The sequence below is a fragment of the Meriones unguiculatus genome, chromosome 6 (assembly GCF_030254825.1).
Source record: "Meriones unguiculatus strain TT.TT164.6M chromosome 6, Bangor_MerUng_6.1, whole genome shotgun sequence".
Taxonomy (NCBI): Eukaryota; Metazoa; Chordata; class Mammalia; order Rodentia; family Muridae; genus Meriones; species Meriones unguiculatus.
Window position 1 is genome coordinate 54,568,299 of NC_083354.1, and position 17,764 is coordinate 54,586,062.

A 17,764-nucleotide genomic window follows, 5' to 3' on the forward strand; every position below is an offset into this window, starting at 1 on the left:
TGCAGCCACTTTTGATGTGAACTGATAGACTAAGATCAGAAAGGAGAGGGGAACCTCCCCTATCAGTGGACTTGGGGAGGGGCATGCATGCAGAGGGAGGAGGGAGGGTGGGGTGCAGAGGGATTGGGAGGGGAGGAGGGAGGGACTTATGGGGGGATGCAGAATGAATAAAGTGTAATTGATGAAAAATTAAAAAAAATTAAAATTCTTAAATTTTTTTGTGCTTGCAAATATCTGAAATTTTAAATTTAGGTTACAGTCCTAAATCAAGTTTCCTTTTATTTTCTGGTTGCTTTTAAGAAAGAACTGTCACAAACTGAAAGACTTTTTTTCTTTGAGATAGGTTCTCACACTGTACCTTAGGCTGGTCTTAGGCAGTTTTTCCTGCCTCAGCGAGCCTTTTAAGTACTAGGATTAAATCACCATGCTTGGATTTTTTTTTCACGTTCTTTATTTTGTTCTTTGTTTTTTGAGACACAGTCTTACTAAATACCCTTGGCTGGCCTGGAACTTCCTATGTAGACTAGGCTTCAAACTCACAGATGCACCTGCCTCGGTTTCCTTAGTGCTGGGATTAAAGGTGCGCACCACCACACCTACCTTTCTCATATGTAATTTTTCTATTCATATTGTGAACCCTCCATATAGGCCCTAACAATAAGCATTTTGTAATGGCTTTAGGATTTTCCTTTCATAAATGTATACCTATGCCAGCATGGTAAAATTAATGGTTTAAAAATAAAGCATCAGAGGCAGTCCCTCTTCCCATCACTATGTAAGCCACTTGGACACTAAACTGCCATGGGCTACATCTGTGCAGGGGTTCTAGGTTATCTCCATGAATAGTCCTTGGTTGGAGTATGAGTCTCTGGGAAGACCCCTGTGTTCAAATTTTCTGGTTCTGTTGCTCTCCTTGTGGAGTTCCTGTCCTCTCCAGATCTTACTATTTCCCACTTCTTACATAAGATTCCATGCACTCTGCCCAACAGTTGGCCATAAGTCTCAACGTCTGCTTTGATAGTCTGCAGGGCAGAGCCTTTCAGAGGCCTTCCGTGGCGGGTTTCTAGCTTGTTTCCTGTTTTCTTCTTCTTCTGATGTCCATCCTCTTTGCCTTTCCGGATGGGGATTGAGCATTTTAGATACTCCACCTTATTTATTATTGTTGCTATATTTATTTTTATTATTTTGCGTACGTGTGTGGAGTGCATTAAAACTGATTGGCCTGCTCTTTGATCACCTCCCCCTGAGGGAGGAACAGCCTTACCAGGCCACGGAAGATGGCAATGCAGCCACTCCTAATGAGATCTGATAGACTAAGATGAGAAGGAAGAAGAGGAGGACCTTCCTTATCAGTAGACTTGGGGAGGGGCATGCATGAAGAAGGGGGAGGGAGGGTGGGATCGGGAGGGGAGGAGGGAGGGCCTTATGGGGGGATACAAAGTGAATAAATTGTAATTAATAAAATAAAATAAAATTTAAAAAATCTGAAAAAAAAATAAAGCATCATTATATTTTTTCTTTTTGGCATCAGAGGTAGGATTTGATAAGTTTATTTCTACAAGATCTTTAAGTCTTCCCCGTTTTATAACAAGGTATCCAAAGCATACTTTCTCCAAGAGACAACAACTGTCTAAGACCTTTGCATCTACATACTTTCCAGTATCTTTTCTAAGGTGCTGGAAGGCATCTCCAGTGTTGTGACACTGAGCAAAGCCATCCTTCCGTTCATTTATAGTTCTGGTACTCCTTCCTTTTATACAGACTGTTCCGAATCTGCAGTTCTCAGGATCCTGTCTTCTAATGATTTTTAAGGAGTGGATTATGCTGGGATTTATGTGCTCTCTTTCTTGCTACTTTCCTTTTGGGTTTTTTGAGAAAGGGTTTCTTTGAGAAGCCTTGGGTGTCCTGGAACTGACCCTGCAGACCAAGCTAGCTCAAATTCAGAGATCTGCTCGCCTCTGCCTTCTGAGCGCTAGGATTAAAGGCTTGTACCACTACTGCTCTGCTCCTTGTTGCTACTTTTGTTGTTGGGAGAGTTTGAGAGCTGATTCAGGCATTTATTTTTATTCCAGGACAATCAAGCATTTTATTTTCAATGAATTCTCTGCTTTGAAATAATTAGTAAATATGACTTTTATACAGAATTCTACATTCCCATCAAAAGTTAATTTGGGCTTCTTATCTTCTTATCCTTCCGAAATTTGCCCCAAAAGATTCCTTTAATATGAGTAGCACAACTGGAAGGATGGAAGAAAGAAAGAAATACAGATATGGTGGTTTAAGCCTCTAATCCTATCGTTTAAGAAACTAAAGCAAGCAAACAATGAGTTCAAGGCCATATCTGGCTCTACTCAAAGTCTGAGGATAGCCTGGGTTACTCAAAACCAAATAAACAAAAACTAACAAAGTTCTCTCATTCCAATTATAAAATAATAAAATTACTAACAGTTTTATGACAGACATCGATGGCAGTTACATCAGAAGATTCACATAAACTGCTGCTGTTCTAATACTCACACCCTTACTATGAGAAGTCTCTGAGGCTGGGGAGATGGCTCAGTGGATTAAGAGTGCTAACTATAAAAGGACCTGAGTTCAAACACCTAACACTCCCTTTAAAAAGTGGAACACAGTTTGGCATGGCTGGCCAGAAGGATACTAAAACTCAGTAGACAGCCAACCTAGCCTAAACAATGAGCTTCCAGTTTAGTGAGAGACCATCTTAAAAGCAGAGATTAGGGGCTGGAGAGATTGCTCAGCGGCTAAGAGCGCTGTCTACTCTTCCAAAGGTCCTGAGTTCAATTCCCAGAAACTACATGGTGGCTCATAACCATCTATAATGAGATCTGGTGCCCTCTACTGGTGCATACGCATACACACAGGCAGAGAACTGTATAAATAATAAATCTTAAAAAATAAAAATAAAAAGCAGAAAGTGATAGAGGAAGAAACCTCAACACATGAGAATGTACCATACACTTGTCACATAAATAAAAATAATTTTTAAAAATTCAAAGAAATGCAGTAGTCTAAAGTACAACTATGAAATCAGGACCCTTCAAAACAACAGGAAACTCTGGAATTTTTTTGAGACTGAAGCTAATGGGCACCTAGCTCATGGATTGCTCAATTTTTCAGTCAGATCTGACAATCTAGGTAAAAAAAATGTGAAAGCATGAGGACTAAATCTTTTAAGTTATCAAACAAAATGCCAATCTATTGTCTCCTCTTTAAACTCCCAATACATTTTTTCTTATCATTTGAATTATTCCACTTTAGCATACTTGATTTTTGTACAAGGTTTCCTTCAGGCTGGTCAGAGCGTGAATGCGAACGTCTACATTTTCATGTTGAATTGCTTTCATGGACAGCTGGAGAGTGGTTTGCAGGTCAGCACTCTCAGACGTCTCCTATCAAGAGAGCAGAGAAACACACCTGATTAACTATCTACACCTTTGAAAGGCCTCAATTCTCTACACAACTAACCAGTTATTAAAATAGCTACACTATAACCCAAATAAAAATTCTAATCCCTTCCTTTGCAAAGTCTATGTCATCAGTATCTTTTTGAGAAAATTATTATTCTTAAATCTTTAGAAATAGAGATTTTCTTCCAATTGAATAAAAACTTATTTATCTAATACAAGTGCTTCTTGATAAAAAGTACAAGCTGGTGTTGGTGGCAAACACCATTAATCCTAGCACTCAGGAGGCAGAGGCAGGTGGATCTCTGTGAGTTTGAGCCTACAGAGTGAGTTACAGGACAGCCAGAATTACAGTCTTGAAAACAAACAAACAGACAAACAAACAAACAAACCCACCACCACCAACAACAACAAAAAAACAAAATAAAACCAAAATGGTCACTTCTGGGGCTGGAGAGATGGCTCAGTGGTTAAGAGGACTGGTTGTTCTTCCACAGGTCCTGAGTTCAATTCCTAGAAACCACATGGTGGCTCATAACCATCTATAATGGGACCTGATGCCCCCTTCTGTCACGCAGACAGAACATTCATGCACATAAATAAATAAACCTTTTCAAAAGGAGGGAGCTCTTGGTGCTTACCATACGCTATAGTCTTATGCTGACTGTATAAAAAGGGGAAGCAGGATAAATCTACACCATGCACACCTCAGCCTAGGCCACTGTGCCTGTCTGTATTGTAATGGGGAAACCTGGATTTAAAGAAAAGAAGGCCTAAGGCTGTGGGATCAGGACTGCACGTGTTCCACCAGTGCCTGTCCTGGAAGGTATTCACAGATGGCGTGTTTGGGCAGGTGGGTGGCCTAAGGCTGAGTGCTGGAATCCTTATGGAAGAAGAGGGAGATAGAAAGACCTGGAGGGATAGGAACTCCACAAGGAGAACAACAGAGCCAAAATTTCCGGGCCCAGGGGGCACTGCAGAGACTGATACTCCAACTAAGGACCATGCATGGAGAAGACCTAGACCCCCTGTTCAAAGGACGCACTTTGGCTCCTCAGTTTCCAAGTGGGTTCCCTAGTAAGGGGTACAGGGGCTGTCTCTGACATGAACTCAGTGGTTGGCTCTTTGATCCCCTCCCCCTGGGCGGGGGTGTGTGTGCAGCCTTGCCAGGCCACAGAGGAAGATGATGCACCCGTCTCATCAAGGATAAGAATAAGCTAGGGTCAGACAGAAAGGAAGGCAGTCCTCTCCTATAAGGGGACTAGGGCAAGGGCATAGGAGGGTGGGTGGGACTGGGAGGAGATGAAGAAGGGGGCTGCAGCAGGGATACAAAGTGAATAAATTGTAATAAATACAATTAAATTTAAAAAAGAAGCAGCACAAGCTTTCCTTAATTTATGGAGTCTACATAGTGATTCTTGAGGAACATCTGTGGACTCTAGATAATTCTACTCTATCCTTTCACTGCTGAAAAGTATTCTAGATTCTGTCCTGAAATTCCGTGAAATCATAGTTTTTTCATAATTTCAGAAAGTAGGCAAGATTTCAAGATATCAACAATTATTTCCATCTAACATAATGGTATCACAGTGTAATCATAGTGATACTATGATTTACAGAATGATATAACTAGAATCATCCCACATTTTCCTACTCAGGAATGTAGAGAGAGTGGCTTCTAGCTAATGCTAACGTGTGTCTCACGGACACAGGATGTAGTAATAGTACATGACCAGAATTCCAGCACTTGGAATGGTAGGCAGGTAGATGAGGTGTTCAAGACGAGCCTCAGATGCATAGTGTATTTGAAGAGAGCCTCAGCTATAAGAGACTGTCACACACACACACACACACACACACACAGCAAAACAAAATAAAATAAAAAAATTTTAATAACAAAGATTTCCTCCCAAATCACCATGGTGACATTATTCTTTTTTTAAAGACAGCGTTTTTCTATGTAGCCTTGGCTGGAACTCACTAAGAACTGTCTGGCCTCCTGTCTCTGCTTTCAGAATGCTGGGATTAGAGGCATAAGCCACCATACCTAGCTTTGATTGTAAAGCTAGTAAATATAGTAAATAATATTTCTTTTAATCTTTTTTAGTGTATTGGAATTCAGGTGCAATTTTTTTATTTAAGATCGTCCATATCCTGATGAGACTTGAAAAGCTAGGATCAGATGGTAGGGGAGGAAGACCTTCCCTGTCAGTGGACTTGGGGAGGGGAATAGGAGAAGGAGAAAGGGTGGGATTGGGAGGGGCTGAGGGAGGTCTACAGTTGGGATAAAAAGTGAATAAATTGTAATAAATAAATAAATAGGAAAAAAAGATCTTCTATATCACAAGTAAATTAATGAAATACCTTTCTATATTCCTGGAGAACTGCTTTTATCTTTTCTAATTCTGGATGATCAGGCAAAAAATATATTTCATGAAGAAAATCTTGTACAGCATCCCTAATAGTTAGAAAGACATATTAGCAAGAATATGAGTGTAAAGCAAAAGTTGAAGGTAAAACTAATAAAATTCACTTAAAAGCTCATTGTGATATTAACATGCAAAGTAATCTTCCTGGCCATGGCAGGGTCCCAACTATGTTAATACTAGCAATTGTGCTAGGAATACCTCAGTGTGGAGTGATTGCTTAGCATGCACAAGGCCTGGGCTCAATCTCTAGCATCAAATAAAAATAAACAAATTAAAACATTTAATAATGGTAAGTTACCACAGCTAAGAAAATCATCCTTGATTGTCTGTCACATCAGTGGTCCACTAGAAACCATGCTTCTCAGTATGCACATTCATATATATATAAAACATATATACACATACACATATATAAAGCAAGGTGAACTATATTTAGTATAAAGATAATAGTTATTAATATTTAACATAATTGTATATAACACAATATTAATATATATTTCCCCTTGTTCTTTAACCTAGACTGGGTACAAGAATTCATGTACCAAATACATATGCTTTGTATTTACTAAATACATGTGGTAGAAGATACAGTGTGGATAGAAAAGGGCTTAGGTCTGACAGTTTCCAAATTTTTGTGATCAGAAAAATACTGAGTGACCAGGCAAGAAATCTGGCAATCAACATGGACAGGACACACAGAAAGAAGGGCTCTGACATTACATGATCAGGGAGGAGTCCACTTCAGTCTACCTTCTAGCCAAATGGGACCACACCAGAGACCAACAGATGAAATAACAAGCTGAACTCAGTCTAAACTATGAGTAAATAAAGGTGTTCAGTGTTTCTAAGGCACCACTTTTAAAGCGACTTGTAACAGCAGAAAATCAATCCCTAAATATAAATTTTCATAAGGAAATTTTACATAAAAATATGCTAACAATCTTTATTGATGCTGTTTAACTTTTTAGTTGCTTAAATTATAATACATAATCTTTCTAGGTTTAAATATATTCTTAATTCTAGTCTTTTTTAATGCATGAAAAAATACAAATAGCTACCACGTGTGCTGTTAGATGATAAGTTCTGTGCTAGACATGGGATGAAACAATAAACAAACCCAGAACAATTCATTCACTCGGGGGTGGAGGGCCCACCTAGCACCAAGTGAAAGAAAATCTGTCTTAAGACGTGAAAAAGTCAGAAAAGAATTATTCTACAATCCACAACAATGAGCATATGTATATTTGGATAACAACTGAAAAGAGATGTGCAAAGTGATGTTAGTGATTTTATTGTTATAGCATGTAGAAAACAACAAGATGAATAAAGAGATGGCAATCGTTCCTTCTGTGTCTTCATGCCCGAATGGTTACTGGGATAATTTAAAGGAATGGCAACAGCACATGGGCGGGCTGGTGTGTAGTGCCTAAGTTACTGAGCCTAACGTTTCTTTTAACTTTTATATTATGTGCATTGGTGTTTCGCCTGCATGTATATCTATGTGAAAGTGTCAGATCTTGGAGTTACAGACAGTTGTGAACTGCCATATGGGTGCTGGGATATGAACCCAGGTCCTCTGGAAAAGCAGTCATTGCCCTTAACTGCTGAGCCATCTTTCCAGCCCTTCATCCCAACTTTTAAGAAAAAAAAAAAAAAAAAAAAAAAGAATTACGATATATAGCAGTTAGTTAAGTAACAGGAAAAAAAAAGCTTGCAATGTGTTGCAAGATATTTTGGCATAAGAAGCAGTCTGAAGGAAAAACTGAGTGGGGAAAAGGTATGGTTTGTTCTGTCACCAGTACACATTTGCTAAAGCGTCCTGATAATCAGTGGAAATGGAAAATCAGTAGAAAAAAAATTTCTAAGATGTATCCAGCTTTAAAGATCAAGTTAACCAATTTGCAATTCAATAGTTAGAACACAGAGAACCAGAGACTATCTCTCCATGCTAAAATAATCTATTTAAAGAGGTTAAAAAAAAAAAAAGGAACAGAAATGCCATAAAAGTCTAAAGCAAGGGAGACTGGTTCAAAGGCTAATGTGATAAAGTAAGGAATTCCAAGTATCTTAGTAGGTGTGGCATAGAAAGTGATGAATATCTCTTCTAGCCTTCCTCAAGGTGCCTGGTTTACTTGAGAAGAAAGGTAAAATTACCTTCACCAACTGAAAATCAGTGAAAAAAAATTTAACTACTGATCTATTAACCAATCAGTGTCAAATATATTTAAAATAGAAACAACAACCACTGAAAATCCATCTATTCAATAAGTAGTTATATACCAATAATTTTAATTTACTTAAGGACTCTACATTTTAAAATAGTAACTCCATATTATCAAAGTAATGCTAATCCTTTGAGATATAAAAACACATTTCAAAATGTCTTAGGGCTGCAGAGATTTGCACATTGGGTAAAGCACTTACTGTGTAAGCATGAGGACATGAGTTGTGTCCCCAAGTAACCACAGGAAAGCATGTGCCTATAACCCAGTGCCAAAGAAACAAAGACGGGGGGGGGGGGGCCTTTGTGGCTTTGCGGGCTAGCTAAACTAGAGGAATCAGTCAGGTTTTTGAAAGACTTTGTTTCGAAATACAAGGTGGTGTCATTTAATCCTAGTATTCAGGAGGCAGAGGCAGGCAGATCTCTGAGTTTGAGGCCAATCTTGTCTATATAATGAGTTCTAGGACAGCCAGAGCAGCATACTGAGACCATACTTCAATCAAACAAACAAGGTGGAAAGTGATTGAGGAAGACAACCAATGGTTTCTACACACGCACACGCATATGTGCACACACACACAACACGTATACACCCCCCAACATACATACATATAGAAATTACTACTTTGTGATTATTTTCAGTTACAATACCTGTTTTCAATGATGAGGTAGTGAAAGATAGCAGCAGTTTCTTTAGGCTGCATGTGTATAAGAGGTAACAAAGCTACTATGACATGACTGAGCAGGGGGCCCAGGTAAGCGTGATCCAGGCAGCGAACAAAGCAGTCCCATGCTCTAAGCGAAAACAAAAATTAATTCAAGTATCTTTATATTTGTAAAATACCATCAATATTAGTTAGCTGAATAATGATACATACATACAAGAAACTAGAGTAGCTTGCGCTATAAAGGCCAATGACAAACACACACACACACACACACACACACACACACACACACACACACACGAGTAATATCCAAGTTATTATTCAGTAAAACAAAACTTAAAAATACTAACTAACCAACCAACCAAATACTCAAACGCCATGGTGAAAATAATATTTTCTGGCAGGATCAATATGAAAGAAAAATTGAACGTTATGTATTTATGCATTTGCTTATACAGATAATTTATACAGATAATGTAACTTCAAAAGATTTTTAAATTACAATGCTGTAAATGTATACACACTTAGAAGAAACTGTATTTGGAGGTTGGATGTGGTGACACACAATTCTAATCTCAGGACTTGTAGAGTAACGTCACAGAGATCAAGGGCAGCCTGGGCTATGTAAGACTCTTAAATTAAAATGAAGTTTATACTTCCCATGAACTAATAATATAAACTATTTTCCCTTGGGAGGCTGGGCAGAGATACCAAGCCACAGCTTCTAGTCACAGCTTTCATGTAACCATGTGTGAACAATGAATATTATATTCAACAGCATACTACCCTGTTCAATAGAATACAGGAGATACCCAACACATTATTATAAATAGGCTTCCTGTTACATGATTTCGGCCAACTGAAAGCTACTGTGTGTTCTTGAGTTCATTTAAGCCAGGTTACATTAAGTTATGGTATATGGTTGGTTAGGTAAATTAAAAATGTATTTCAATCCAGGCTTGGTGGTGATTGCCTATAATTTCAATACTAGGGAGGCTGAGGTAGGAGGACCGTTGAGTTTTAGGACAGCCTAGGCTACATGACAAGACAATGTCTCTATCTAATAAGCAGCATTCCTCGATGACTTGTTTCAGATCCCACCTCCAGGTTCCTGCCTTGACTCCACTTAGTAAGCTGAGAGTTAAAAGCTGAAATAAACCCTTGTTTATAGAAGTCCTAATATACTACAAAAAAATGGTACCAGAATCATGGTGTAAATCACTGCTGTGACAGACCTGACCATTGGGTTTGGGGGAGGACTGTGGTGGGATTTGAACTTTGGTCTGGAAAAGCTGTTGAGTGCTCAGAGTACAGTGGGCTGTTCTGTGGGAGCTTGGAATATGCTGAGAGCAGTGCAGATGACAGAGGCCTGACTTACAAAGCTTCAGATGGAATCAAAGACTCTACTGAGAGGAGTCGGTGCAGTAGTACAGGCCTGTAATCCCAGCACTCTGGGAGGCAGAGGCAGGAGGACCGCTGTGAGTTTGAGGCCAGCCTGGTCTACAAAGTAAATCCAGGATAGCCAAGGCTACACAGAGAAACCTGTCTCAGGAAACCAACCAACCAACCAAACAAACAAAAAACCAAACTGAACAAAACCAAAAAAAGACATTACTGAGACCATTTGATATTTTCAATTAAGAATCTGTAGTTCTAGTCAGCTGGGATTGAAGACTCAGCTGTACCACTGAAGTAAAACATTTGTTTATCAGGGTCAACTGATTCTGGTTAGCTGGAGCTGAGAAATTAACACTGACTCAAAGAAACAGATCAGCACCCTTGAGGGTGACAAATCCGGTAATATTTCCTCAGGGCCAACATACAGAAACTCTGGTCCAAAGGGGCCAAGGCTGCATCTCATGCTGGCAGCTGAACTTGGTAGTGAAAGAGCCACCCAAAAGGTAAGGGTGTTGAAGGAATGAAAGGATCATGGGAGTACCTGAGGCCTGACACCTCCCGTGGCAGAGTTAGGTTCCCTGAAGAGAGCCTAGGAGAGTCTACCAGTAAAGGTGCAGCCCATTTTCAGCAGAGGCTCAAGCATTTAGAGATGTCAGTACCATGGGGTAACCATGAGGACGACAGCAGCTGTGAAGTGGAGCCAGCCTGAGCCTAAATGACAAGCTGCATGCGCTGTGAATGGCAGAGCCAGAGGAGTATGACTGTCTAGGCCCTTGCAGCCCAGAAGAGGATGAGTAAATCGCAGGCATTGGATCCTGGGTTATATACATTGTTGGGGATTTGGCTTTGATTTGTTCAGATTGTGACTGTGTCCTGGTTCTTCCTTGTTAGAGTAAAAAAGTATGTAACTTATTTTTTATTTTATAGGAGCCCACAGTTAAGAGAATTTAAAAATTTACATAGACTTAAATATTTTAAAGAAATTGAACTTTTAAAGTGTTTTTTTTTAAAGACTGGGACTTTAAAAGTTAGAATGTTTTATATGTGACATTAACCATACCATCTTGTTGGATGAACAAGAGAGGAAAGGTTATGACTTAAAGTGGTATGTTTGTGTGTCAAGTTGACAAAGGGTCAATTGTGTTGGCTATTTTAATGCCAACTTGACACAAACTAGAGTCATTTAGGAAGAATGCACCTTAATTGTAAAAAATGTTCCCAACGGATAAGCCTGTGGTAAGAACTCAAATTAGTATTACCTAGAAATACAAGAAAATATATCAACTAAGATGATCATTTACCTGCAACATAACTCAGGAAAATCATCCTTGAACCTAAGGCCAGTTCTCAGTGTGGTCATCATTTTCACTCTCACAGAACTGACATGTTTAGGTCCCATCAACTTCATCAAAGACATCAAACTATTCAATGCCTACAAAGGTATAAACAAGTTATAAACAAGATGCCAGAGGCAGACAAGTGGTAGAAACAAACAAGTACTTCATATCCAAATGTCAAGGTACCAATGTACATGACACACAAGGTCTAATAAACACTGACCAGTTTTTTGGTTAACTTACATGAGAACCAAGAATCTGAAAAACACAAGTTGCATTCTTATTTTTGTTGCCCTTGAAGGTATTCTGCTACTTTGGTCCAGTGGCCCTCTAAAACAATAAATCTTGAAATTTACTAAGGATATGATACATTTTAATTTTCTTCAAATATATCCTATATTACTAATATAAATTCAGATATAGACTGAACTTATATAATATAATTTAAACAATGCCTCACAATGGTCAATAATGGTCTTAATGATACTAAATTCAAGATGTTCTGAATTTAATACAACAACTGCTGGATTACTTAGAATAGAAACAGATTGAGATAGTTCTAGGTTCTAATGAATGGATAGTCTTTGGTTACTCTTATACATGTACTGTCTTAGTTAGGGGTTATGATCCTTTTTTGAAACACCACTGCCAATATCATCTTGGAAAGAAAAGGGTTTACTTGGTTATGCTTTCATCATTGAAGGAAGTCAGGACAGTAACTCAAACAGGACAGGAACCTGGCAGCAGGAGCTGATGCAGAGGCTATGGAGAAGTGCTGCTTACTGACTTGCTCCTTAAGGCTTGCTCAGTCTACTTTCTTATAGCACCCAGGACCAAGCCCATGGCCCCAAATACAATGGACTAGACCCTTCCTTATGGATCACTAGTTAAGAAAATGCCTTACAGGCTTGCCTACAGCCCAGTCCTATAGTGCTATTTTCTAAATTGAGGCTCCCTCCTCTCCAATGACTGACTGTACCTTGTGTCAAGTTGACATAAAACCAGGCAGCACATGTACCAAAACACAGAAGCTCTTTCTAGCTTATAACATAAATTCTACTTCCCTTAGACTTAAAAAGTCATTCATTCTCTCATCTGACATAAAGTTTGGAAATAGATGGAATAGAAGTTACCAAAAATTTACTAGTCAACACTGAAATAACAAGCACTGGCTGTAGCTAAATTTTGCTGTATATCTTACTTAGACTCAGTTATCAGTAGCGGAATGCGCACTGAAATAAAAGCTGCCACTGGGCCAGCAAGATGGTTCTCAAGGTAAAGGTTTGCTGCCACGCCTGACAATCTAGTTCTATTCCTAGGATCCAAATAGTGGAAAGAGTGTACTGACTATGCATGCTGTCCTCTGACCTTGACATGACCACTGTTGCACACTCCTGCTAACATACATATACACTAACAACAGAAACACCAACATTAGACCCAGGGAACCAATAAAATTCAATTATGCAACTCATGCTCAAGCTCTCAGTTACTGCTGGCTTATGTCTTCTACTGAGCTAGATGTCATGATGGCATGGGCCTGCAGCCATTAGTATCATCACCTGACAAGTATAAAGCTATCTGAGCAAGGTGGCTGTCATGATCTCAGCACGCAGAAGGCTGAGGCAGGGGGGCTACCATAAGTTCACAGGTACCCTGAGCTGTAACAACAAAAGTATAGCGTTAACTTAGGTTGAGTCTGACCAAAGATACTGATTCTGAAATGTTCTTTGAATCTAGAATCAAGTTGTGGCTGAAGTTACATTATCTTTGCCTATTTAGTAACAGAGCCAACAAATTCTTTAGGCCAGCTTGAGTTGGGTTTCCTATTTCTCCTCATGAATGAAAGCAATGCAAGTTGTACAATTTCTATTTTTACACTGTCTAAAGAACAAATACACAATATTCAGTAATAACTATAAAGCATTTGTTGCTTTTCTTTTTTGGTAGTCTTACACTCAGTTAAGGCTAACTTGGAACTCACTGTGTAGCCCAGGCCGGCATCAAGCTCTGAGCTGTCAGTATTCCAAGCTGAGCTACCACACTCAGCTTGGTTCGTAACTTTTTATATTTGAATGTTCATAACTGGGAGAACTCCTGGTCACTGAATATTCAATAAGAATATTATTCTAGTACCTTGGAATTCAAATACAACTACTTACCATTTTCTTGTCTTCAATGCCAACACTAGAGCTCAATAATTGCATATTAAAAAAGGCCAAAATGCCCAATAATTTTGGTTGCAAATAATCAGCCTATGAATTAAAAAAAAAAACATATGTTTTACATATATCAAGTATCTCTCTTCCTTCCCTCTCAACTAGAGATTTACCTACAGAACCCCTAGTGGGTACCTTCCTACCACTGAACTATATCAGGCAGGAAAAACAGCAAGAAAAAGAGCTAGTGATTAGTGATAACTGAAATATTAAGTGTTAAGCACTTGATTTAGCTGACCTTAAGGTTACATAGACAGCTAAGGGAAGAGTCTGTATTAGTACACAGTGAAGAAGAGGTAGGTGTCTATCTTCCATGTCTCTCTAGCATACAGAAATTCTTGCCAAGCAATCATGTTTTTCAAGCCCTATTACTTTTTGATTTGTGAACTTTGTTTAAATCATTGATTTTTTTTTTAGATTAGCAAAGAATTGGGTTTTATCACAGTATCTACAGAACACGTATTTTGTAAATTTTTGATTTATACTGAAATTAAAACTTTGGCATAAAAAAACCCCACAAAATTAATAATTATATGGTTCTAATCTATGTTCTTAAATAAAATGTAGGTAGAGGTGGCACACAAATCTATATGAATATTCTAATTTTGAAGTTCTTGGCATCCAAACTGTACTTTGAGTATATTTATCTGCCATTCACCAAATATGTTTCTATATTCTCATGCGAGGTATATCTGTATGATAAACACTAATATACATGGTGAATTAGTGGGAGGCATAAATAAATTCACACATAAATATGGTTGTGATAAGGGCTATAAGCAAATAAGCATGAGCATGTCATAGAAATTGGATAAACAAATTTAAGTAGAGGTGGTAAGGAAACTTTGAAGAGTAAAAAACATCCAGGAAATTATTATTACAAATACAGAGACCACCAACTACAAATCAAAAAGTCTGCCATTTTCAAGAAACAAAAATAGAGTAAAAGCAGCAAAAAGAAGAGCTGAGTAAAAGGAGGGCAGAAAGTCACTCTGTCACATAGGGTCTTACAGATTTAATTTAAAGAGCTTATACATTGTTCACAGGTTTTGGTTGAAACAAATGGGTAGATAATGATTCAAAACACCATTGCCCACAGTATGTAAGATAAAGGAAAAGAAATCAGGGAAGAATAATAAAAATAGCTTGGGGGCTGAGGTTACACACAGATAGCTCAATGTTAAGGCACTTGCTGTGCTGGATGTCAACTTGACACAGGATAAAGTCACCTGAAAGGAGGGAATCTCAGTTAAGAAACTGTTTTTATAAGATGGGAATGTAAGCAAGCATGTAAGACATTTCCTAAATAGTGACTGATGAGGGAGGGGCCAGGCCATTGTGGGTGGTTTGATGGCCTGGGCTGGTGGTCCTGGGTTCTAAAAGAAAGTAGGCCGAGAAAGGCAGTAAGCAGCATTCCTCCTGTGTCCAGGCTCCTGCTCTGCCGGAGTTCATGTCCTGACTTCCTGTGATGACCAGCGGTGGGATGGAAGCATAAGCCAAATAAACCCTTTCCTCCCCAAGTTTCTTTGATTACAGTGTTTCATCACAGCAACAGTAACCCTGACTAAGACACTTGCTTAGCATGTACAAAGTTCTAGGTTTGATCCTCAGCACTGCAAACTGGGTTCCTTTACATTCCATTTTTGGCTTTTTTGTCCACTACAGACATAACACTACTCACTAAATATATTTTCAGATAAACATTTGTGTATATGCCATTTTGTATTTCCTCCTAGGATCTAATCTATCTAAACCCCACAGTCCAAAGCTCAAAGTTTAAACGTTTAAATTGACACTTTAATAATGGAATCATGAGATAATGATGACAGGGCAGAGCCAGTTACACTACCACAAACCACTCCAACATGAGAAGAATAAAGCTGAAAAGAAAGGGAACAGTGAAGCTGGGTGTGTAGGCACAGGCCTGTAATCTCAGCGCTCAGTAACTAGACGCAGAAATTGCAGAGGGGCGAGGCCATTCTCAAGTATACGGGGACTGTGAGGCAAGCCTGGGTTTCCAAAGACCCTGTCTCAGAACTAACAAGCAAACAAACAACAACAAAAGTAGAAAACATGAAAAAGCTAACGCATCTTTCCTTCACAACAATAGGTTTAATTTAGCTTGCTCTGTCAAGGATTAGTTGTAAGAAAGCTGTAAATATATGCTAATACATAGTTGAAAATTAGAGAACAAAAATAAACCTTGTTTACTTAGTAAAAAAAATCAAATCATGTTGGGTATGGTGTTGTACCCCTTTAATCACAGCACTAGTAAGCAGATCTGAGTGTTTAAGCCCAGTTGTGTGATTAGTCAGGGCTACAGAGAGAGACCCTGTCTAAAACAAAGGGGAGTAGAAGATAAAATAAGAACCACCTGGAAATCCACATTTTTCAAAGACAACATCTTTGTAACCTAACATCTTCTGTGACCATACAACTTTAACCTTTTCTAAAGGAAAAATCCCAATTAAAATTCAAAGAAATACCTATGCTTAGAAAATGAGAGAGAGGAGTTTCCCCAGCTTCATAAGTAAGCTACAGAAAAGGAGAAAAATAAACTAAATATCAGGTACCACATTCCTTACCATCAGTTCAGGTGATGTGATATCTCGTGGTCCCTGATATGGATCATCACTAGATGCAAATGAGGCAAGTATCGACAAACCATTGAAAACCTGCTGATAATGTTCTCCAATACGCAGCAATAATTCATTGTGCAATCCTTGAAAATCCTGTCTTAACAGGCTCCCCAACTCAATTTCTGTTTCATTCTAAAGATATTAAAAACAATCATTTTCCTCATATCAGCATCCAAATTTAAGTACATTGATTTGTAACATGTTATTAGTAAATCTAGAGCCTAGGACAGGTGACAGAGATCACTAATAGTACTAAGAAAGGACACTGGCAAAGGATTCTAATCTTGTTTTCTCTTGGTAGGTCTCTCATGGGCTTTATACAATGAAGATTGATCAGACTTAATTTTGAAATAAAATTTATAAAAGAAAGCCAGGCACAGTGGCACTCACTGTAATCCCAGCACTCAGGGAGGTAGAGGCAAGCTGATCTCTCTGAGTTTGAGGCCAGTTTGATCTACAGTGTGAGTTCAGGACAGCTGGGTCTTAGAAAAAAAAAAAAATCCTATTTTTGCCTTTGGTCTTTTTACACCAGCAACACTTTACAGAAGCACAGACCCTAGGAGTAAACAGTGCTACACAGCAGGCTTTGATCAGCATTAAATTCTAGCTGTCGATATAGGTTGTCCTATAATTTGGACAAGTTATCTAATCTAACCTCTTATTGCCTTAGTTTCATCATCTGTAAGACAAACAAACAAACAAACAACCACAAAACCACTGGTTGAACAGTACTAATTAAAAACCCAAATACCAATTCTTTTGAACACTGTTACAATACTAGAAGTTGAAAATTCCAAACTTGGCTTTAAAAGATAGGTTCAAGTCAAAATGTAGGCACACTAAAATATTATAAAAGTTAGCTTTTGACTATATATGTTTAAGATGTGTGTGAAACATGAATGAGTTCTATTTAGACTTTTATCCTCAAGACATCTCATTATACATATGCAAATATTCCAAAATGTAAAACAACAACAACAACAAAAACCCCTGAAATCTAGTCTCAAGCATTCTGTGTAATAGATAAGCTGTACTACCTCTACCTAACCAAATAACTGAAGTGGCCCAGGCAGTATGTGAACAGAGAAGTTACTGACATGTAGAATGAACTTCATAAATATTATCATTCTGTCTCTATTACACACAGGCTAACGGTGTCGAGATGAATGAAAACAATTAGTAGACATTAGTCCTCAAGTGAAAAGATATCTGCTGTCCTCTCAGAGAAAAATAAAGGTTTTTCTATTCCCATTGTCTTATATTACTCAAAGACATTGTTCTTAATGTAAAACCAAAAGAGAAGCCTAAGCTATAATCTTAAACTTAAAAACTAGCAAGAAACCAGGTGTGGTGGCCCAGGCCTGTAATCCCAGTACTCAGGGAGGCAGAGGAAAGCGGATCTCTGTGGGTTCAAGGCCAGCCTGGTAT

At 38.5% G+C, this 17,764-nt stretch overlaps 1 protein-coding gene and 1 non-coding gene across 2 annotated transcripts in view; one reads left to right on the top strand and one right to left on the bottom strand.

Annotated features, from left to right (window-relative positions):
- Atr (ATR serine/threonine kinase) overlaps positions 1 to 17,764 on the bottom strand; it is a 101,611-nt gene that overhangs the window by 60,529 nt on the left and 23,318 nt on the right. Inside the window, exons 16-21 of the mRNA XM_060385496.1 lie at positions 16,283 to 16,468; positions 13,641 to 13,733; positions 11,443 to 11,573; positions 8,727 to 8,870; positions 5,790 to 5,883; positions 3,285 to 3,410 (exon numbers count right to left, since the gene is read on the bottom strand). Coding sequence (XP_060241479.1) covers positions 3,285 to 3,410; positions 5,790 to 5,883; positions 8,727 to 8,870; positions 11,443 to 11,573; positions 13,641 to 13,733; positions 16,283 to 16,468 — 774 coding nt within the window. The remainder of the gene's footprint in view (positions 1 to 3,284; positions 3,411 to 5,789; positions 5,884 to 8,726; positions 8,871 to 11,442; positions 11,574 to 13,640; positions 13,734 to 16,282; positions 16,469 to 17,764) is intronic.
- LOC132654950 (small nucleolar RNA SNORA51) lies at positions 4,051 to 4,180 on the top strand. The gene has a single exon (XR_009592551.1). It is a non-coding gene; the product is annotated as a small nucleolar RNA SNORA51 (small nucleolar RNA).